The sequence below is a fragment of the Pinus tabuliformis genome, chromosome 9 (assembly GCF_031772625.1).
Source record: "Pinus tabuliformis cultivar Carrire ecotype Pingquan chromosome 9, CPIR1, whole genome shotgun sequence".
Taxonomy (NCBI): Eukaryota; Viridiplantae; Streptophyta; class Pinopsida; order Pinales; family Pinaceae; genus Pinus; species Pinus tabuliformis.
Genome location: NC_142307.1, coordinates 1,445,203,739 through 1,445,227,175, shown reverse-complemented (window position 1 = coordinate 1,445,227,175; position 23,437 = coordinate 1,445,203,739). Strand labels below are relative to the sequence as shown.

The window sequence follows — 23,437 nt, the reverse complement described above, 5'->3', positions numbered from 1 at the left end:
CCCCCAGAGGCAAACAATCCCATCTATCTAAAGCCATCAAGAGAGCTGGCATCGAGGTGGCTTCAGGCATTCAAACCCCCATTGACTGGGTCCTTAGAGCAAAGGGGAACCCTCCAAAGGTTACCCCATGAAGTGCCTCTCCTTCAACTGTAGGGGTTTGGCCAACCCGAACAAAAAACTGGCACTAAAGAGGCTATGCAACTCGGAGAGATTAGACGTCATTTTTCTGCAAGAAACCCTGGGGGAAGGGAGCCTGGTAAACAAAGTGCTCATGAATTTTCTTCTAGATTGGGTCTTCCATTTCTTGGATGTTCGAGGGCGCTCGGGTGGCTGTGCCATGGGCTTTAATAAAAGATCGATAAGATTGGAAAGCGTTTGGGGTGGTGAGGGTTACCTGGGTGCAGACATTATCTCTTCTGATTTCAATCTCCCCCTCAGGCTTGTCAACATCTATGGGCCCTGCCATAACAGGGAGATTTTCTAGGAAAGACTCCTGGATGCCGACTTCATGCAAACAGAAAACTTGATTATTTAGGGCTTGCGGAATCCTGGGGCAACAGGGCCCAGTGCAACCCCCTAACGGCCTTTTTTGAAGTCTTGATGGATTCCCATGATCTTCTGAACATTGATATGGCAAAGCTTATGCTGACCTGGAGGAATAGAAGGACTAGGGAGGATGCTTTGGCCAGGCAGCTAGATCGTTTCCTAATTAAGGCCCCACTTTTAACCAAATTGGACCGCTTTCACCAGTGGGTGGGATCTGGTGGTTTATCAGATCATTCTCTAATCTTCTTGGAGATTCGGGATGACAACCTTAAACCCCAGTCACCTTTCAAGTTCAACTCGACCTGGCTTTCTGAAGCTGAATTCCATAAAATTGTCAGAGACTCTTGGACACACTATAGGCCAGACGGCGGTTCCTCCCCGGCCGAGGTAATTGAAAATAACTTGGCTTGTATAAAATCAAAAACCATCAGTTGGGCAAGGAACAAACAGCAAAAGGACGAGGCCAATCTTCGAAGGATTGAAGGAGACCTCAAACTTTTGGAAGCCACAGGGCTTGCTAGTTATGCTTCTGCTGAATCAAAGGAACAACTAATCCAACTAGAATCGGAGAAGATCAGACTTTTGAGACAGAAAGAGGAGTCATGGCACTTAAAGAGCAGAGCGATTTGGCTAAAAGCAGGTGATGAAAACTCCAAGTTCTTTCAACAATATGCCCAAGGGAGAAAGTCTATCAATACCATATGGGAGTTGCATGATCATGCAGGCAGGGAGGCTAGCACTTTCAATCAGCTAGCTGATATGGGAATGTGTCACTTTTCAAATATTTACAAGGCTCCTAGGGGTGCCACCCTCCCTGAGATTATCCGCATTGCTGAGGTACTCCCTAGATTTGTTGAGCCGGAAGAGGTGGAGGCCCTAAACGAGCATGTTTCGCAGGGGGAACTTGAAGCAGTGTTGAAATGTTTCAACAAGGACAAAAGCCCGGGGTCAGACGGGTGGCCTATGGAATTCTACAGCACCTTTATAGAGCTAATTGGGTTGGATCTTCTATTGGCTATTGAGGAATGCAGAATCACAGGCAGAATGCATGATGGTTTTAACTCGACCTTCCTAGCCCTCATCCCAAAAGTTGACAAACCCCTCACCTTTGATGATTATCGACCAATTTCCCTCTACAATTGCATCTACAAAATTATATCCAAAACCATCGCCATTCATGTTAAACCAATCCTTTCCAGGATGATATCCAAGGAGCAGTTTGCTTTCCTCAGTCACCGTTAGATCCATGAAGCCATTGGGACCGCCCAGGAAGGCCTCCACTCGATCAAGAAACAGAATAAAAAGTCCACTATCCTTAAGATAGATCTTTCCAAGGCTTTTGATCGGGCTAGTTGGTCCTACCTGTTGAGAAAATAAGGGCAATACAATTGATCTATTTCTCTTTACTATGATAACTACTTGAGATATTATTTTCCTTCAGATTTGGTAGATATTATTATTACCATGTAGTGTTATCATCAATTAGCTATCAAAACAAGAAAATCAACCATGCACAAGTACACAAGATATTGGCACCATGCCAGGGCAAAAAACTCTCCAAAAATTGAGAGGAAAAACCCTTGAACTCTTTCTTATAGAATCTTTATTAAGAAGTTACATGACCCAAAAAATGCCTTCAATCATCAAGTGACAATACCTCAAAATGTGTACCAAATCATGTTTGATCAATTCTGCAATGAATCATCATGACAGTTGGTGAGCACCAGTATTTCAACAATAATGTTGCAACTCCTGGGGCTTCCTACTTTACTTTTATCAACCCAGTAGTTCGTAACAAACTTGGAAGCGACGGTGTTGTATGCACAAGTACTAGTTCTTACTGCAGGCTGTCACTTGGTCAGCTGGCGCAAGATCACTAGGAGCTCAAGCCAACTTCTATGAGTTTCCAGAAGAAGCTTTTGACTGTGATGAAAGAGAGCTAACTCTACAGAGGCTATTCTATTTGCAGAAAGAGAAGGAAGACTAAAATGTAACGCAAACCCTAGCAAACCCTAATTTATCCAACTAACCCTACTTTTGCAGAAAAAGAGATAGAAACTGACGAGATGAATGCCATTGACTACTAGGAAGGTGAATTACATCTATTTAAACTACTTCTGAAAGAAAATGAGAAAAGAGCATCTTTTTGTATTTTTTGAGTGTTTTTATGTGAAATTATTATGCTTGTAATTTATCAGATTGTGATTGTGGCAGAGGTTTGGTGGCGATGGAGGATGGATTTGGTTTTTGCACAGGTGGAGGAAGGTGTGGAGAGGTCCTAAGAAGCCTCTGGTAACCTTCTGAAGACTTCCCTTGCAATCGGACTTCGAAAAATCACTCACAAGAAATTCTACGGGAGGCTGTAGGGGATCTACAGGAGGAGGCCAAGAGCTGTTTTTGGAGGTTTTGAAGGTGGAAAAATGATGGGAAAGGGTAACTGAAGGCTAGATGGAGGTGTTGAGGTGTCTAAAGCTTCTCAAGGAAGATCAAGAGGGAAAATGATGGTTGGATTTGTTCCAATGGCAAGAGGGAAGCCTATGGAAAAAGTGCAGAAATTAGGGCAAATTTGTGAAAGGGTGTGAATGACTTGGGGAACCTGTGAGAAATGAGATGATACTGGTTGTTTTATGGATGTGTGGTGAGCTGAGATGTGTTGTGAGAGATCTGCACATCTAACTACCGAAACTGAGCAAGAAAAGGACTAGTTGTACCATGAAAACAGAGAAATCTCTAGTTGACATAATTTCTCACTTAGAAACAGAAAATGCTGAACAATAACCTATCAACAGAAAAGCATGCAAAGAGATCTATTATAAAAACAGGAAATGATCTTGACAAACTGAATCTGAAGCAACACATTTAACTTTCAAATCAAGTCATCACACTAGAAATTGCATGGAAGAGCAAAACTGTGTTTTTGGTGGCAGCAATGGTGCCATGACCTCAAATCATGATCCCAGGAAGGGAGAAAGGAGATCAGGGCCTATTGTTGACCTTTTTGAATCTTAATCTATCATTGTATTAATCTACTTCAGCAACTGAAATGAAAGCAGCTATGTAAACCATCAAAAGCAACCTATTCTAAACAAGTTAAAATGAATCTATCTAACATAAATTAACTCATGAACTAAAGCAAAAACATATAAGTACAAAGCAAGAGGTGTTGCACAGCTTGGGTTGGGCCCTAACCCAAGAGCTTTAGCCCTCTGAAAGAGATCAGTGCTAGCTCAAAAACTGTTTCATCTCCATTATCAAAACAAAAGTCACATTACATAAACTATTCTCAAAAAGGAAGCTCGAAAATGAGCTGAACAAGTGTTGCACAAAAGTGCGAAAATTCTACTAATGACTTGCTAAAATCCAACTAAAAAAAATGAGCACCTAAGCCCTATTATTTATACAACTTGAGCCTCCAACAACTCTCCTAAAATCAAGGGGCTCAACTTCCCAAAACTGCAGATAAACAACAGTCCTTCTTTACTTGTTCGGCTGCCCCTTGGATGCACTCATGTCGCTGCTTATACTCCGAGTTTCTGATGGAGAATTCGAGGTAAGGGTTCATAAATGAAGGGGACACCTCCTTACAAATCCTCTTCCCTGTTTCCCTCAAATATTGGCTGCCAAATGCTCATTAATCCTTTGAATTTGTCCAAAAATTGACCAAAAATCTGCATAAAGCACACATTAGACTTCATGGCATAATGACTAACCCAATTCACTCTATTAGCATAAATATAATCAAAAACATGCAATAAACTAATGAGAAGGGTGGATTAAGTCGAATTAAGAGACAAAATGAGCCCATATAATTACCCATTTCTGGGGCTCATCAACAGTCTACAACAAAACAGTTCGGATAGGCTCTCCTAGCCTTGATCTATCCTTGCTTCACATGTAGATGTCTGAGTTATGGATAGGGCTTATCTTCAAGGCTTTCACAAGGTAATTATGTTGACTGTCACCACAGTGAAGGAAGAAGCCCGAGATTTCAGAACATATGCATGTATGTGGATGAAGTTAGGGCTCTCCTAGCCCTACGATACCCTTGCACTTTCCAACAGTAGTCTCCTTGTCTTGATTGCGGCCAGAACTGCCCTTCAAACCCTTCGCACAGTTCGGTAATGCAAGACCCTAACCCTGATCTGTATGCTGTGATGAGGAGTAGGCTCGGTGGTGACTTCGCATGAGGGGACAGGCTTCCTCATGTGTTGTGGCTACCTTCCCTTTCCTCGATCTTAAGACTACTACCCTTCAACGTGAGAGATCAGACTTGAATTGCGATTTGGAGAAGCCACACTTAGCCTATAAATAGGCTTGCCCTCTCATCTTATTGAGCCAACGTGAGCCTAGATTAGGCCGACATTTCCTTTGATTAATTAGCTGAGCCGACGTGAATCCATAGCCTTTGAGCAGTTTTCTTGAGTAAATCTGTGGGTACACATTTGAGTATTTCTTTGATGATCTAGAAGGACTTACATTCATTACATTTATAAATAATACATGGTTGTCTTCACTTATTACATGACTTGTCTTGAGCCCCTTTAATTAGAGAAAAATAATTCTTTTAATACAAAAATACATTAATGCATAATTTGACATAATGAAGACTGAATTTAGTTACACTATTTTCAACACTACCTGCAACTCAGTCACTCATATCGGCTTCCCTCACTCCTTCATATCCTAGATCATGTGTTGTTTCTCTTATGTGTCCTATAGTATCCTCATCAATTGGGCAGCATTTGGTTTTTTTCATGCCGAATGGGGATTGAGACAGGGATGCCCTCTCTCCCCCCTCCTTTTCCTGTTGATCATGGAAGGCTTAAGAAGACTGATAAAAAACGCCTGTGCAGTGGGAGATCTGGGGGGAGTCTGGATATCGGACATGACATCTCTCTCTCATCTTTTGTTTGTAGACAATGTTCTTATTTTTCTAAATGGTTCATTTTGTGATTCCTATTGTTTCAAGAACATACTATCTCTCTTCTGTAAAGCTACAGGTATGGTGCCAAACTATGAAAAATCCACTATCATTTTTGTGTCTTATCTCCAAAACGAGGAAAGGTATGCGTCCCAACATTTTGCCTTTGTCAAACAAGAGTTGGACGTTGGCCTAAAATACCTGGGGTTCAGGCTGAAGCCAAATGGGTATCGCATCGCCAACTGGGCATGGCTTATCACAAAAATTGAAAGCAGAATAAACATCTGGCAGCAACGTTGGCTCTCCAGGGCAGGCAGGCTCACTCTGATAAAATTGGTGCTCGAGGCCATTCCAATTTACTGGATGACCCTGGCATGGATCCCTAAAGGTATTCTCAACAGGATTCAACAAATTTGTTGTAGATTCCTATGGAGGGGTCAAAATGTGGGGAGGACTTTTGCCTGGGTCTGCTGGGACAGGATTGGGAAGCCAAAAAAATTGGGTGGTTGGGGAATAAAAGATCTCCAGATCTTTGCAAAGGCACTTGCGGCAAAGATGGGCTGGCAAATAATCAAATCTGAAAGTCTATGGCAAGAGGTAGTCTATTTTAAGTACATCCACCCCCTATCAATAATGGATTGGATCCGCAGACCCAATCAGTCTTCAATCGGAGCCTCCATCATCTGGAAGGCCATCTCCCAATCCTTAAGTTTAATCAAGAATGGGTTAGCATGGAAAATTGGTAATGGTGAGCAGGTGAGATTAGGCACTGATGCCTGGACCGGATGCGGCAATGCTCACATCCTCCCGAGAGCTCTGAGACAATTTCTTTTAGGGACTGGTATCTCTCAGATTGCCCAAATTGCTGAAGTTGGAAACGGCCAATGGGCTCCTCAACGATGGCTGGACTACAGGGTTCTAGGTATCCCAGATAGATGGCACAGAGCCTAGCAACGCTTCATTGGTGCTTTGGAGGAAGCCAATATCAAAATAACAGAGAAGGAGGATGAGATCATCTGGGCCACTGCCCCTCACAGGAGGTACTCCCCAAAAGATGGATATGCGGCTCTTATGACAGCCCAGGATATTGGAATAAACTGCTGGTGGTGGCACCACCTTTGGAAACTAAAAGCCCCCCAGAAGTCAAGGTTGTTCATGTGGTGTATCCTCTCGAACAAAGCTCCAACAGAAATAAATCTCATGAAGCGGGCTTTCCATGGTCCCTCCAGATGCTGCTTATGCAAATCTGATGCAGAAGACACGAACCATCTCTTCCTCCACTGCCCTGTTACGGCACAGTTTTGGTCCACAATTATTACTACCCTCAACATGAAGATCAAATGGGATGGACAAAATATTGAGGAAGCATGGCTTCATTGGTGGACTGAGGCACCATCCCAAAAGGCCAGAAATCTCCCCCTGATAGTTAGCTGGGGCATTTGGTTAAACAGGAACTGCCTTATCTTCCAAAATGCACAGATCAACTAGTCAGTCACCTGTATCAATTCAGCTGCCATCTTCAACCTGATTCCAGACAACCCCAAAAGCCAACCTCCTCGGGTCATCACTCCTGAAATTATTGATAAAAGCTCCCCATGGGGTTATTTCGATGGCTCGGCCCAGGCCGTGGGCTACAGGGGGGACGATGTCCTCCACATCAATGAGTACCTGTCTTTCAGAATCAAAGTGGGGTTTGAAAGGGGAACAAATAATTTTGTTGAGCTAAACAATTTAAGACACCTTCTCCTTTTTGCGCTGGAACAAAATTGTCACAAGATCCAGATCTTTGGGGATTCACAGCTTGTTATAAATTGGATCAACGATGTATATCATTGTCACTTGCACACACTCAGGGATACACTGGATGATGTCATTACTCTAAAATCACATTTTGATTTTATTGTATGCTCTCACATATACAGGGAAAGGAATGAGATCGTTGATCGTCTTTCCAAAGAGGCCGCACAGCTGAACAGGGGACAATGGATAATTCAGGAATTCAGAGATGGTGCCTTCTTTCAGTTTTTCCATCGTCCATTCATCAAGATGAATGGGATTTACTCGGAATGATCACCTCGATCATTCCTTGGTTTTTTTCTTTTTGTCTTCACTCAGTTTTTGGACACCTTTTGGTTTATGTTATTACTGCTATTACTTATGTTGTTTATCTGTATATATGTAATTGAACAATGACTGTTCTGTTCACAAGTGAATGCATCTCATGCATCTAACTAAAGTCTAATTACACTAAGAAGTAACCTTCATCTTTTAAGGGCTTAAATTCTAGCTTCTCATTCAAGTTTTGAGACTGTTTTCACACTAGCAGCTTGCTAGTTTGATTTTCATAAGGCTAGCATTGAGAGAAATCTATTTGTGAATTGGCCTTATAAATCTTGCTTTGACTTTCCTCTTGCATTGTGTATTGTCATTGCATCATTGCATTGTGTATCTAGCATTCATAGTTAATCATTGTTAGCAATCTCATTTTGAGCTTGTTTCTATTGTCATCTAATGTGCTTCATTGGCTTATGATCTAAGTGGTAACTTGCTATTGGGTCTATCCATTGAGTAATATTGCTAATCATAAGGTAAGATCTCGTTGACATAATTTGTAAGCTCTAGTAATTGTAAGTGCTAAATTTCATTTTATTTGAATTGCTAGATTATTTCATTAAGTGCTCTAATTTGCTCTTGTGATCATAAGCGACATTTAACTTCTTTCTAATAGTGCATCATTGAATTTTGTCACTTGTGTTTCACTGGAATTATTTATCTTGCTTCATTTGAGATAGCTATTCAACTGCTCTTTAAGTGCTTCATCTAATTGCTCTTACATTGAATATCACTATAAGTGATTGGATCTTAAATAATTTGTCTTGAAGTACTTAATCCACTAAATAATCTCATTGAAGCATCCATTCATATCTTGCGTTTCATTCTAGGACTAAAAGTGCATTTAAATTTTACCTCCAAGCATAAGGTTGGTTGTAAGAAGATAGGACCAACTTCTTCAATCAGTTTCTGGACTCTAGATCATCATTCGTAGTTAACATAGGTGACCTTGCAGTTCTCTTATGGGCAATCCCTTGTAAGAATGGAGGCACCTAGGTGGTTAAAACTCCACGGGAGGTATCGTTAATGGGGCTTAACCTCCTTCTTGTGGACTTCTCTCTACAACTTGCATTCGAGACTAGTTCCAAAATGATTGAGAAGAAGGATAAATCTAGATTAGGCATATAATTAAAATTAACCAGGAGCTTGCATTTCACATAGACCTAGGTCCTACACTTCATATAGGAAAGAATTTGCATATTGCAGCAACTGTTCATTCAGTGACTTGGAATTGTAATTCAAATTTTGCAAGTAATCAATCTCAAAGGAAGTGGTCTCTAATATTAATAAATCTAATCAAGTGGTGCTTAATAGCTCCCCTATTAATTTCCACCAAGTTGCTAGAGCATTCAGTTGTGTCTCTTTTACCTATTGGTTTCCAACAAGTAGTTCATCTCTTCGTCCATAGGGACTACCCCCCTAAGTTTGCAATTAAGAGACAACTTAAACAGAGAGGGTAGGGACAAGAGTGACAGCCCTTAACCTGAGCGTTGTTTTTGGTGTACAATTCGAGTGACAACACGCACTACCCATAAAATTTACCACAAGTTGCCAAGTGGAAATGGATGTTCTGCTCAAAATAATGCCTGGAATGCTCTAAAATTATAGCCACGTGCTCCACTCCTCAAACCTAGGAATACCCAAAAAGGATTCAGCCCAATTCCAAACCAACACTAGACCCACAAAGTGACGCACACTGCCTAGCTAACTAGTTATACGCCCTACCATAAGAATGTAGGTTTCTGGTCCAAATATTGCCCGAAAAATTCTGTAAAATTAACTGGGGCCTCCTCTCAATAAATCCACAAAAACCTAGAAATGGTTTGGGCTGAATCCGCAGACCCCTGGTGACCACCAACAAGTGTGAATTGCCCAATTTGGCCAGAAAAAGCCACACAGAACTGATACTGCTGAATTAAGCCCAAATCCTCCACTGGAAATCTCTCCCAACTTTGGCTAAATTCTCCACTAAGAAATACCTCCTAGCTCCAGCCCTTATATCTCTCGGCTCCACTTCTCTAAACCCATGTGGAACACTTGGTCAATAGCTTTTGCGCCCCTACCAAAAAATAGCAAAATCGACCCAGGTAATAGCCTCCAATCCAGCCCGGTGAATCACTGTCCAAACTTCGGTCTAACAATTAGAAAATTTCCTGCAAAACCCTGGAGCCTCTAACCCACGCTTGCTCCTACAATATGCTCCACAAAAATACCCCTGCAGCCAAGAAATACACACTACTGAGTAGACTCTTGCAATGATGTCCAATGGAAGCTCTGACTTGAGCTCCCCAAATTGCCTCACTAGGGAGACACTCGAAGTTCTCCGATTTGAGGGTGGAATTCCAGCTCGGAAATTCCTTGTGTTGAACAACACGGGTTGTCTTAGCTAAGTAGCTCAAGTGAACTAGTGTTGAATTGCAAAACGACCAAAGATAACCAAATGAGATCCTCCATGATCTATTTATAATTGTTGGCCCACTCTTCCTTGGTGGCCCCCACTCTCCACTAGTTCATACTCTTTCTCTTTCTCTCTCCTCCAAGAAGTGTGAATTGCTCCATTGGATCGAATTTCCTTCTCTTGTGGCCCCCACGTTCCACTAGAGCTGTAATTTTCCATTTCTCTTTAGTCCCATACACCAAAAATGTCTCCAATGCCCATATTACAAAAGTGTGCTATGCTTAGCACCTCCACAATAAACTTCATTAATCCCCTCAAACAAAAAAATAAAATTGGGGATATTACATGGATACAATTAGAAAACAGCGATATTACTAGAAAACTGAAAACTGGTGTAATGAATTATTTCCAGGAGGTTGTGGTTTTTATTATTAATTTATTAGAAAGTAGCAGATTTTGTGGAGGAGAACCCTAAGTAGGCAGGCTTGACACCCCCAGTGTGTGCATGTGTATTTGCAGCAAACAAAAACAGAGAGTTACCTAGGGAGATGCATCTTGATGAGGTTGGCTTGTTGGGTTTTTCCATAATTTTACTGCAAAGATCAGCACCATCTTAAGAACAATAGCACTCTGTTCAGCCTATTTCCACAAGAGACTAATTAAGGGATTATTATTATTAGAGACAACTACTTTCTTGGGAGAAGCATGCGACTAAGCAAGGGCCCACCTTCACCTTCATTTTTTCTCTTGGATTCTATGGAGGGTTGGAGAATAGTGTTCAAAGGTGAGATTCTTTCTTATAGGTTGCAAGAGTTCGACACCACCATTTTTCATTCATAAGACTTGACAGCCCCTGTTTGTTGATGTCTAGGGCTAATTTCTGCCTCTTTGTTAATATATCAGATGGGTTCTATTATTATTTTTCCTAGCTCTTTGAATCTCATTGTTGCTCGTTGAGAGCACTCATGCTACAGGGATTTTGTTGTCATCCTTATGCACTTGTTTTGAATTGTTTTTCATTCAGGGTGCACATTCTTTGTCACCTTTGTCATCCGGAACATGTTAACTGTTGTAAAGTCAACAATGTTGGTGATAATTAGCATACTATAAAAATTTCAGCTAAGTATTTTTTTAGAAATCAACCACTATTAACATCAACATGTTCAAGATCCTACCAAAAGCCATTTTGCAAATAGAATCCTATGATTAATATTTTAGATGTAGAACAAATATGCAACTGAATTTTAAAGAATAATATAATTGAGACTTACGCAAAATGCATATATCTCATAATAGATTCAATCTTTATCTACAAAAATATGGGAAAAAGAGATAATATACCTAAAGAACCTGATATAAGCTTTCCAACACTATCATACTGCACTGCAAAAGAATGTTGTTTAGTAAATTGCATATATTGTTCTCAGTAAAACTAAAGGACAACGACTATCAAAGAGATTAACCCAATTTTACATTTGCTTACAGTTATCTTACGATTAAATTTGGTTTCTTCCATATATGAAAACTTGATTTTTTTTACTGTACGTCACTTCATTAACCATAGACCTTCAATATCTTCAATCTTAGTTGCACTATATCTAAAAATTCAATAAAGTTGCTCGAAACAAATGATTATTCTGAAATGTTTTTGCTTTGGGAATGTCTACAAAACATATTCCTAGAACAAAGGAATGCCAATGGAAGATGTATTTAGATAAGAGTATACAAAAACTAATATTTTCCCATCAATAAAAAAGTGATACATATACAGTATGAAGTGATTCATAAAACATCATTTGTAGACGTTAGTTAAGTTTAGCCCTTAATAGGGGGGAGAACAGGTTGAAATAGAAGCATGCTATGAGTAAAAGGATTATTTCTTTTTGGAATAAATAAGTAATTGCTGGTGTACGATTTCTTTTATTTTCAAAAATGCATATTATGCCACATTATTTCACAACAAAAATGTATATCAATGCATATAAATCAATGATTTAGGTTGCAATTTTCTAGACATTAATACATTTATCTTACCTTATCTTATCTACATAAATAAGGAGTATCGGCATATCCATATTAGCAAGTTAACTCCAATCTCAAAAAATTCTACATCCTTATGGAAAATGTCAATTTTGGATGAAACATGAAGTTATGAATTATCAATTTTCTCCAAATGTTATAGTCTCACACAAATGAAAAGGGTGAGTACTCCCATTGATAGTAGCTTGACATGTCCTTTTCCATTAAAAAGGATTCGTTCCTACATTATATTTTCCATATTCCTCTTCCAATTTATTTTATCATCCACTTGTCTCCTAAAATGACCCTTTCCAATGAAGAGGGATGACAAAAAGAGTAGCAAACTCGAAGGAAACTCAATCCAAGAATACACTGTTTACTCTGCACTCCTCAAATACATCCTTGACAGTCGCTACTTTGCAAGGAATTGCATAACAACCATCTTTTATGCCTGAGCAGTGAATCCTATCTTTAACCGCTATCCTCTGGTTTATTATCGACCATCCAAGCCCTTTGGTCCTTTTTTTTGAGAAAAAACTTTTTACACTATACAAATACAAAATGAGTAGCTTGCCTACCTTGATGCAGACAAAGTTACAGTAAGGTCAGACTCCAGAGTAAGCCCTTGCAAAGATATTCTTAGCATAAATAATTAACAAATGTCAAGAACCCATTGGCCTTAATTTAAACAAATACCTCATCAAACGCCAATTTCTGAAATGAATGAAAAGAACATACAACCCCTTCAAAAACATACTTACAAGTAAGAGCACAAAAATTACTCAATATGAAGGAATAGTAGTCTCCAAGAAAAGTGGGATGCTAATGAATATTCCCTTGAAGAAGTGAGGCAATTTTCAACTGCACTTATTTCAAACACTGCCCAGAAAAGGAGCACTCCCAAAAGATGTGCTTGATTGTCTCAAATTTACCCCACTAGGGACACTTGTCATCGACTCTAGCAAATATGAATTTAGTGGTTAATGTTGACATCATAAGTAGATTGTAAATCTACCATGAACATTTCAACAAAGCCTAATTCAACTATTACAATTTACCCATCCAAGTGGGTAAACCCTAGATAATTTTTTTCTCTATTCTGTTCAGCTTGCTAGCTAGCAGACCTATGACGATCTACAGATAGCTAGTCTCAAAGGCCCTGCGACCCCGCTTGTCAAGAGGGGTACATACATTTTTACCAATGGAGCATTCATCACCATTGTAGGCCCAAGGTCACAAGTCAAAATCCATGTACAAACCATGTGAGGCCCTGTATTATGCATCCTATACCTATGTCTTGTCAGTTTGAGTCTGTATTCAGTTGTTTTGGTTGGACATACCTCATCCCTTGAAAGTTCCACCTAAGCCCTCTTATAACTATCCAGATTGGATGGCTTTTGGTGGACTTCTCTTGAGGACTCATGGTTTTTTCACCCAACACCTGTGGGTGACACCCATAGGAGAAATTTTTCTCCTAGATGGTCCTCAGCCAACAGCGAACAGCTCCTTGCAACCACCGGATAGTTCGATGTGCCACCATCTATGCCACTTGTGTTAGTTTATGTAGCATCGGAGGTGTTCTAGTCTCGAAACTTTGTGGAGAGGTTAAAACACAAGAGTTCTCCATAACCCAGAAATCGTTTATCGAAATTCCACCTAGAAGTGTCTCAATTAGATTATTAGTCTAGTTTTAATTATTTCCTAAGTCTAAACTTAGGAAAAGGGGTTAATTAATCAAAATTAATTGAGATAAGGTGTGAATCATCTAGAAACTCACACAGATCGACAGGGAATTAATTTGGGCCCTTGATTAAGTTTTAATCTTGGTCGTTGGAGGTCCAACAGAGGATTATAAGAAGTCGATGGGTAGATGGAGAACACGCTTGTGAAAACCACAAAGAGTTTGATTTCCTTGGAGAGTTCGATTTCCTTGGAGAGTTCGATTTTCCAGAGAGCCAACAATGTCGAAAGAGTTCGAGCTTCAGTAGGGAAGCAGAGACAGAGAGGGGCAGAGACAGTGAAGCTAAAGGAAGATTTCTAGATCCATTGAGTGCATTGCAAAGAGAGGTTGAGATTTCTCTAGGAAGTTGCGCGGCCTCTTCAGTGCCCAGTTCAATTTTGCTAGGGTGACACTGGTTTTCAGTTGCAGAGACAGAAAGTATTTCCAGAGTGCCAGAGGGTTAGTTTCCCAATCAGGAGCAGGAAGGACGGCTTGATTTGCATAAGTTCCAAGCTGAAGCATTTGAGGGATTGTGCAGAGGTGACGCAAAGCCTACTCAAAGCTAAGTGGACGACCTGCTTTTCAGAGGCAGACAACTGTCAGGATTGCTCGGAGTGAGGATAATTTCCCTCACATTATTTTTTCTAGTATTTTCTCTACAAGATTGCCAGTTTTCAGCATCCAGATTGTACTCGGATAATTTCACTGTTGCATAATAATAAAAACCCTCAGCTACTGCAATGGTTTTCCCAAGTTGGATTTTTCAAGGGACATTTGTCCAAAAAAAAATTGTTAATTTTGTGTGTGCGCTAGTATATTTCTCAGTTCTGATTTATCTTCCGCAGAATTTAATTTGGTGAAAATTGCAATGAAGAATTATTCGTTGTTTGTGTGGACAAATAAATTGTTAAATTAATTACAAGTTAGAAGAATAATTTCCAGTTGCTGCAATAGAATTTCAGAGTTGAAATTTTCACATGGTATCAGAGCATGATTGATCGACGGGGAAGCTCAAAAGCGAATGCAGAAATTCATTATTCAGAGGGAGCAGCAGGACGAATTTCTAGAGGTTGCGCAGAGCCTAAGCCAAGCAGATCGAACTGCTTCGGGAAGCTCGATTTTTCAATGCAAATTGGCAGAAAAAATCGCTTGTCAAATTCAGTGATTCCAGGCTCAAGCAAGCAGAGAGAGCAGCAGCAGCCAGTGTTTTTAAAACCGGCCTAGCTAACTGGCCGATCAACAGGGCCACCGGTTGGAACCGACTGAAAAACCCGGTTAAGGAGGCAGTGTGGCAAGATTTTGGCTCTAAACGATCCTAACTGGCCGGTTTAGGACGGAACCGGTCAGTTTGTAGCAAACTGGCCGGTTACCTGCCATGCCCGCCGAGGACCCACAAAGCGGCTTTTCCAAGGTAGTTTAGGGGTTTTGGAGGGAAAGTAAGGGTCCTTTCCCTCCAAAAACACCCTCTCCAAGCCTTTAAGAGGCCCCTCTCCCTCTCATTTGTCTCACACATCTCATTTGGAGTGTTTATAGTGTTTGTGAGTTTGCTTGGGAGCTTGGAGAGTGTTGGGTTTTTGCTAGAGTAGTCATCTTGAAGTTGGAGTTGGAGCTATTTTCGAGATAGTTTGTAGCTGTCAGTGGAGTTGGCATCTTCAAGAGGAGGCTAAGAAAGCTAGTTTGCATTTCTAGGTAAGGATTTTCACTTGAAAATTCCTCATTTGACTGCTATCCATGAATTAAATTTTTTTATGTGTTATAAATTTATAAACTTCTCACTTCTATCATCTATGCTATCAAATTTTGTAGCCTACATGTGCATTTGTTTTCCCAAATTTAGCTTTGGTTTTCCATGTTGCTTAGCTGCAATTTTTTTTTGCATGGCAGATTTCTTTGCAAATTGTAATTATTTCAAGCAAACGTGGCTCCAAAAGGAAAGGACAATGCATGGGCTCATTGTGATGTAATTGATGAAAAAATGATATGCAAATTATGCCATAAATCTATTGGAGGTGGGGATATTCTTAGATTGAAACAACTCTTGGTTGGGATAAGAAGCCAAGTAATGCCATTGGTGCACCAAATGCAGTGTTAGGTCCTATTAGGACAGAACACATTTCCAAGCTTGAAAAGTTTTATGAGGATAAGGATAGGGAGAAGGCCATCCAAGATGACATTGCAAGGAAGAGGGAATTATTAGAAGCCATGAAAGTGAGTGGGTATGATGATTATGAGATTCAAGACTCAACTTCTATCCCTTCCACCAATGACCCCTTTCACTATGTTCATCCTTCTTGTGGCCAACCATCAAAAGGAACAAAAAGAACAAACATCCAAAGTTTTTTCTCATCTTCTGCCAATATTGCCTCTTCTAATCCCACTTCCTCCCAGCCAAGTCATCAACCCACTTTGGATCAACATTGGAAAAAACAATGCAAAGAAACTTCTCATCAATACATTGCTAGATGGTGGTATGATTCAAATATCCCATTTAATGTTGCTCGCTCACCTTATTACAAAGTTATGTGGGACTCTGTTATGGCTACAGGAAAGGGCTTCAAAGGCCCTAGTGTGCATGACTTGAGGGGAGCATATCTTCCATTGATGAGTATTTGGTTGAGTTTAAAGATTCATGGCTCAAAACAGGTTGTTCCATCATGTCAGATGGATGGACCGATGGAAAGAACCGCACTATCATTAATTTCCTTGTTTCTTGCCCTCAAGGAACCATGTTTTTGAGATCAGTTGATGCATCTGATAAGGTGAAGGATGCAACCCTTCTATTTGAGCTTTTGGATGACATTATTCAGGAAGTTGGGGAGCAGAATGTTGTGCAGGTCATCACCGATAATGCCTCAAACTATGTTCTTGCTGGAAAGATGCTTGAGTCCAAATATAGGACCATATTTTGGACTCCATGTGCTGCACATTGCATAGACCTCATGCTTGAGGACATAGGCAAAGTGGAGTGGGTAAAAAACATTGTAGAGCATGCCAAGTGCATTACAAAATACATTTACAACCACTCATGGGTATTGAACCTAATGAGGAAAAACACTAGGGGCAAAGAGCTTGTTAGGCCTGCAATTACGAGATTTGCAACTCACTTCCTCATGTTGCAATGTCTCAATGGTCAACGTAAAAACTTGCAGAAAATGTTTTTGTCTGAAGAACGGTCTGAATCTCGGTGGGCTCATAGACAAGATGGAAAAGACACCAAAAAGAAAGTGTTTGACAATTATTTTTGGAAAAGGTCTGTAGAGCTTGTGAAAATTACCGAGCCCCTTGTTAAGGTGCTAAGGATGGTGGATGGGGAAAAATTGGCCATGGGCTACATTTATGAGGCTATGGATCAGGCAAAGGAGCAGATACGGGCAGCTTACAAGGACAGGTTAGCTAAATATGGCCGTATATGGGAGATAACAGAAGGAACAATCAACTCCATCGTCCTATACATGCAGCTGGGTATTTTTTGAACCCAAAGTATCATTATAAAGATCGGCTAGGAGATCTGCATGATGGGGAGGTCAGAGTTGGATTGATTGATTGCTTGGAGCGCATGGTCCCTACCCATGCAAACCAGTTGGAAATACATAGACAACTTACTATTTTCACTATGGCAAGGGGTAACTTCGGCAAAAGCTTGGCAAAGATGGCAAGAGATGTGGATCAACTAGGTAAGCAATTCCAATTTCCAATTTGTTTTTCTTTTCAAGTTAAAATTGTTTACATTCTTTACAATTCAAATTATAAACTAAGTTACTAATTAATGTCATTTTCTTTGCAGAACATTGGTGGGAGTCATTGGGTGGCCAGTGTCCTCAATTGCAAAGGTTTGCAATTAGAGTCCTTAGCCAAACTTGCAGTGCTTCAGGTTGTGAGCGCAATTGATCTGTTTTTGAGCGCATACACACGAAGAAGAGAAACTGTTTGGAACAAAAACGGTTAAATGATCTTGTTTTCATGCAATACAACCTTCGACTGAGGAGGAACCAAATGATGAACAAAACCCCTGATCTAGATCCCATTGTGTTGGACGATATTGATCCAACATCAGAATGGGTGGAGGAGACTAAAGATCTTGTGTTTGAGGCTGTTTTTGATATCGACATGGCTTTAGCGGGGGATGAAACAGATTTTGTGGCGGCATCAGAACCAGGATAAGTACCGGCATCAAGGAAAGGTAAAGAACCAATGGAAGGCACTAGTCGTGCAGGTCGACAAATTCGTGCTTCCATTAGGTCCACTTCTATTGTTATTGGCGGCATTGCTACTGAGGTTGCAGATCTGGCTAAGGCATCCTCAGACTCTGAACCAGATGATCTCTATGTAGCTCCTGATGATGATCCTTTGTCTAGTAGTGGCGATGAACTTGATGATTGATCATGTGTACATTGTAGACTTGTAGTAGGCCAATGGCCTCATAGCTTGCAGCATTGTTTTTGGACTTTATAGGCCATTTAGAGCCTCATTGCTTATGTATTTTGCTATTTTGTCGATGATATGTATTGCACCCGGTGCCATTTTGATATATTCACCTTTACATGGTATATAAATGAGCAAACTTTGCATATTTTGTCTCTATTGGCTTGGAATCATGGTTTTAAATCTTAAAAATAGTTTTGTTTCATTAAAAATTAATTATTTAATGTATTTTTCTAAAACTGGTTCGTTTAGACCAAACCAGTCCAAACCAGTCCCGGTTAGACCGGTTCCGGTCAGTAAACCGGTTCATTAGGTTGACCGGTACGGTCAAAGGTTCCGGTTTTAAAAACATTGACAGCAGCTCCTATTTTCGCTTAGCAGATTCCTTGTTAGGGCACAGAGGGTTTTGTAGAAGTTTGCAGAAGCAGAATCAACGTCGCGTGGAAGAGAAATAGCACACATAGAAGGGAAATTTCTCTCAGTGGATCTCGAGTTTTAGAGATCTAATTTTTCCAGTTGCGGAATGGCAGTAGTTGTGAGAAAATTTTCACTCTAGAAGGGAGTGCGAGTAGTAGATTCAGCAACTGAGCAAAGGGAAAGAGGGAGATTTTCGACCAGATTTAGAGATGGCCACAGTTGGGCTTAGAGATCAAGATAGGTTGGAGGGAGCCTCCAACTATGTCATCTAGAAGGCTAGGATGTCCTTCCTTCTAGATGAATATGGCCTGAAAGCCTATGTGGAGAATGTGGTAGCAGTACCCTAGGATGTCGATCAGCTCAAGGAGTACAGAAAAGAAATGGCGAAGGCGAAGCAGATGATTTTGGATGGAGTCTGAGATCATCTAGTCTCACATGTGGCAGACAAAGGTACGACCAAGGAGATGTGGGATGCTCTCTCTGAGCTATTTCAAAGTTCTTCCAAGCAACGGAAGATGTTTCTCCAGGAGAAGCTGAGGAGCATAAGGATGCAGAAGGGAGAAAGCATAGATGGCTTCCTCACTAGGATTTAGGAGGTCCGGGATTAACTATCAACCACTGGGGAGGCACCCCAACCCACAGAGCTTGTACGATTAACACTGAATAGCGTCTCAGATGACTGGCAGGTGTTTGTCCAAAGTATCTTGGGCAGAGACACATTGCTTAAATGGGACAAGATGTGGTCTGATCTACAGCAGGAGTTGAGGCGGGCTCTAGTAAAGAGTACCATCAATGGCAGTAGCAGCGAGGGCGTGAAGGGTGAGAAGGAAGAAGAAAATGTGGCCCCAGCATCTAAGGGTCCTAGTGAGGGGTAGGGGGAAAAGAAGAAAAAGCAAGACTTGTTAAACGTCAAGTGCTTCAGATGTGGTGAATTCGGCCACTACAGTATGCAATGTCCTCTCAGGAAGAAGGACAAGCAGGGGAAGCGGGACTAGGTAGCAATGTCCACTGAGATTGATAAATTGTCCTCCAGATTGGAAGAAGATTTGGTGATCTTTGTAGCTATACCTACAGGAGAGGGGTGGGGCGATCTAGAGTTATAGTCCCAAAGCAGTGCAGACATGGGCAGGGTCCATTGAAGTGTCCTCCTCATGGATCATTACCTTGCTACAGGGGCCCAAAGTATTCAGTAGCAGGATGGATCAGTATTTGTGATGCAGTGAAACTCCAAAGTGACAGTTGCAGAATAGTAGCAATCAGATGCTAAGGAGCACAATGTAGTGTTGGTAACAGTGCACAGTGGCACAGTGGCAGAGTTAGCAGCAACACAAATTCCTTGGTGAATAGTGCAGTGGCTAGTAGCAGCCAGAGACTCAGGAGACAGATGCATCATACTGAACACAGTTGATTCAGTATTTAGGATGCTTCTCAGTTGCAGTAGTTGCAGTAGCAGCAACAACAAATGAGAGGGAGTTGCAGTGCAGATGCAGAGTTGGCAGCAATATGGTAGTGTCAGTTGCAGCATCAAAGTTGCACAGTGGTTGGTGGGCAGTGGCCAGACATCAGCAATGTGACAGAGGGACGTACAGATATAGTGTTGTGGCAGAATGTGTAGCACTAGAGAGAACACCTTCCTCGCTAAGAGGGAGTGTTAGTTTCTGTAGCATTGGAGGTGTTCTAGTCTCGAAACTTTGTGGAAAGGCTAAAACATAGTTGTTCTCCATAACCCATAAATCATTTCTGGAAATTCCACCTAGAAGTGTCTCAATTAGATTATTAGCCTATTTTTAATTATTTCCTAAGTCTAAACATAGGAAAATGGGTTAATCAAAATTAATTGAGATAAGGTGTGAATCATCTAGAAACTCACACGGATCGACCGAGAATTAATTTGGACCCTTGATTAAGTTTTAATCTTGGTCGTTGGAGGTCCAACAGAGGGTAGATGGAGAACACACTTGTGAGAACCACAGAGAGTTCGATTTTACAGAGAGCCAGCAGTGCTGGAAGAGTTCGAGCTTCAATAAGGAAGCAGAGACAGAGAGGAGCAGAGATAGTGAAGCCGTAAAAAGATTCCCAGATCTAGTGAGTGCATTGCAAAGAGAGGTCAAGATTTCTCCAAGAAGTTGCGCAGAGGCAACACAGAATCTTAAGAGAGCAGTTTGATTATGTTGGGGTGAAGTTGGTTTTCAGTTCTAGAGGCCGGAAAGTATTTCCAGAGTGTCAGAGAGTCAGTTTCCTAGTCAGCAGCAAGAAGGACGGGTTGATTTGCATAAGTTCGGAGTTGAAGCATGTGAGGAACTGTGTAGAGGTGACACAGGGCCTGCATAGAGCTCGTTGGACGACTCGCTTTTCAGAGGTAGTCAAATGTCGGGATTGCTCGGAGTGAGGGTAATTCCCCTCAGATTATTTTTGTCAACATTTTCTCTGCAGGATTGTCAGTTTTCGGCATCCAGAATGTACTCAGATAATTTCACTGCTGCATAATAATAAAAACCCTCAGTTGTCGCACCGGTTTTCCCAAGTTGGGTTTTTCTAGGGACATTTGTCCAAAAATAATTGTGTTAATTTTTGTGTGTGCTAGTATATTTCTCATTTTCCAGTTTATCTTCCACAGAATTTAATTTGGTGAAAATTGCAGAAGAGAATTATTCGTTGTTTGTGTGGGAAAATAAATTGTTAAATTAATTAACAATTAGAAGATTATTATTAACAGGGTCTTTCGGAAAAAATCACATAAGATCGATTCTTATTGATAAGAATATACCTTATGCGATTTTTTCCAAAAGATGTTGTTAATAATATTATGGATCACATAAGTCTTAGCTCAAAAATTAGAAGATTAATTTCCAGTTGCTGCAATAGAATTTCAGATTTGAAATTTTCACAACCTAAGCCAGCCATTTTGCTCCCTCATCCCTCTGTTATGATCATATGTTTGAAGGTGGGCCTTCAAACTCCGAAGGTATGACTTTCATTATGTAGTTGGGTATCTTTGCTTGCTTATCATGGACATTTTTGGGCCTGGATTAGTGGGGAGATTTGAGGAAAAGAATGGGCTTGGTTTGTACTCTTGTTCCCTTGTCCAATTTGGTGGTTGACCTTGTATCCTAGTCTTGTGGGTTCTCCTTTACTGGTTACTAGCATTAAGAGGGACACTACATGGGAAATCTTGATTTTGGTTGCATGGTCCCACTTCCCAACACCACATATATCACACCCCTCCGCTCATTATAACCCCTTTCCACTTATTTCCCATCTGGGTCCACATTTGTCCATTGGGTCCACAAGCAGTTAGCCTCTCCTTCCCCTTGTCCACACTTTGGGTCGGGCCTGGAACGATGCCCTGGAGGTTGATGCAACTAAAAAGAAAATAAAAAAGCATATTTTGGCCTCTCAATAGGAAATGTACCAGAAAATGCAAAAGATGGTTGAGACATATAAATTTAGGACGTGGGCAAAAGTTAACATGAGCTCTACCCCCTATCATCATGGCCATCACCCTAGTTGTTAGGGCCCCAATATTGATCCCCCTGCAACATTAAGGAACCCACGATTGTCCCAACCCCTAGTGGGCGATGAACTGCCCAACCATAAGGGGGTATTCACTGCTATATCATTCACATCATGCTCTCATCCCCTCGAGCCCCGAGCAGTTTTAAAAGAAAAAGAATCAATAAAAGACAAAAGACATATGAAGAAGGATGGAAAAACAAAGGTGAGGGTAACTCATGTACCACAATTGCTCACTCCTACATTCATACACCCAAGTGTGGGCTTCCCTTATCTTAGCTACCCTTGTACCGTGGCATGTGGCTTGGAGGCTTCCCTGATGCCCCACCCTGTTCCATCATTATATCACATGACACTTGCCATATGACGGATGTACCATGGACCTATCACTCCCTTAGAGGTTGAAACCACTTAATAGGGTCCTTGATTAACCTCCTTCTTGAACTTGGCGACACTTGTACACGCTAAAGCCCATTATGGAAGGGCATGCCACTATGAAGTGTCAACTTGGTTCCAAGATTTGTAAGCTTATTTACTCAATTGCTCTAATGATTTGTTGTACTAGAAGGTGAGAAGATGCATTGGATCTTATACAAGATTGCAGGTGGGTCTTCATCTTGGGGTTTGGTCTCCCTATACGGGGTCCAAGCCCTCCAGAGGGTCATATTGGCATTTGCAGGGTGTGCGTTGAGAGCCATGGGCCTCCACTATAGCAGAGAGCAGATAACCATGCCATGGGATTCTTCAGTGCCATCCATTGTTTGCTCCTGTTCCACCTATTTGATGATGATGATGCTCCTAGACCACCTTGCCCATTGGGTTACACACTTGCACCACACACTCGACAGTTGATCCAGGGTCCAGATGTGGTTGTGTCTTACCATGGGAGACAAAGGGAGGGCTTGCATCATTGTTCCAACCTTTACAGATGGGATACAGGTTTCTTTGATCCATTTGGAGACCCATGAGGATGTTTTTGTGCCCCCACAGCCACTTGGCAGCACCATAGGTCATTTGCTTGGAGATCAAGGGGCCACCCCCTTTATCATTATTTTCAGAGCCCTTCCACTCATTTTGGCACATGTTGGACTCCATCTCGCCTTTCAATGGCCCTTCAACTTCTTGTATCTATCATTTTGACCCTCTTAACAGGGTTACTTTCATGTTATGGAGCTATCTTGGTGGGCTTGTCACCAAGTAATGTTATTTTGTACATTATTTTATTAGTTGGGGCATCATTAGGCGTAATTAGGCAAATCGAACCCTTAGAGGATGATATATATTGATGAGGGGATCCTTAGATTCTCATCATCACTTGGAGTTGTATCTCTCTCTCTTGAGAATTTCGTTATACCTATTTGAGGACGAA

The 23,437-nt window shown here is 41.0% G+C and overlaps 1 protein-coding gene across 4 annotated transcripts in view; it reads right to left on the bottom strand.

Moving 5' to 3' along the window:
• LOC149154003 (uncharacterized) overlaps positions 1–23,437 on the bottom strand; it is a 289,071-nt gene that overhangs the window by 201,186 nt on the left and 64,448 nt on the right. For all 4 annotated transcript variants that reach the window (XM_089439454.1, XM_089439456.1, XM_089439455.1 and 1 more), the window contains one exon: positions 11,319–11,355. In XM_089439454.1, the coding sequence (XP_089295580.1) occupies positions 11,319–11,355 (37 nt within the window). The remainder of the gene's footprint in view (positions 1–11,318; positions 11,356–23,437) is intronic.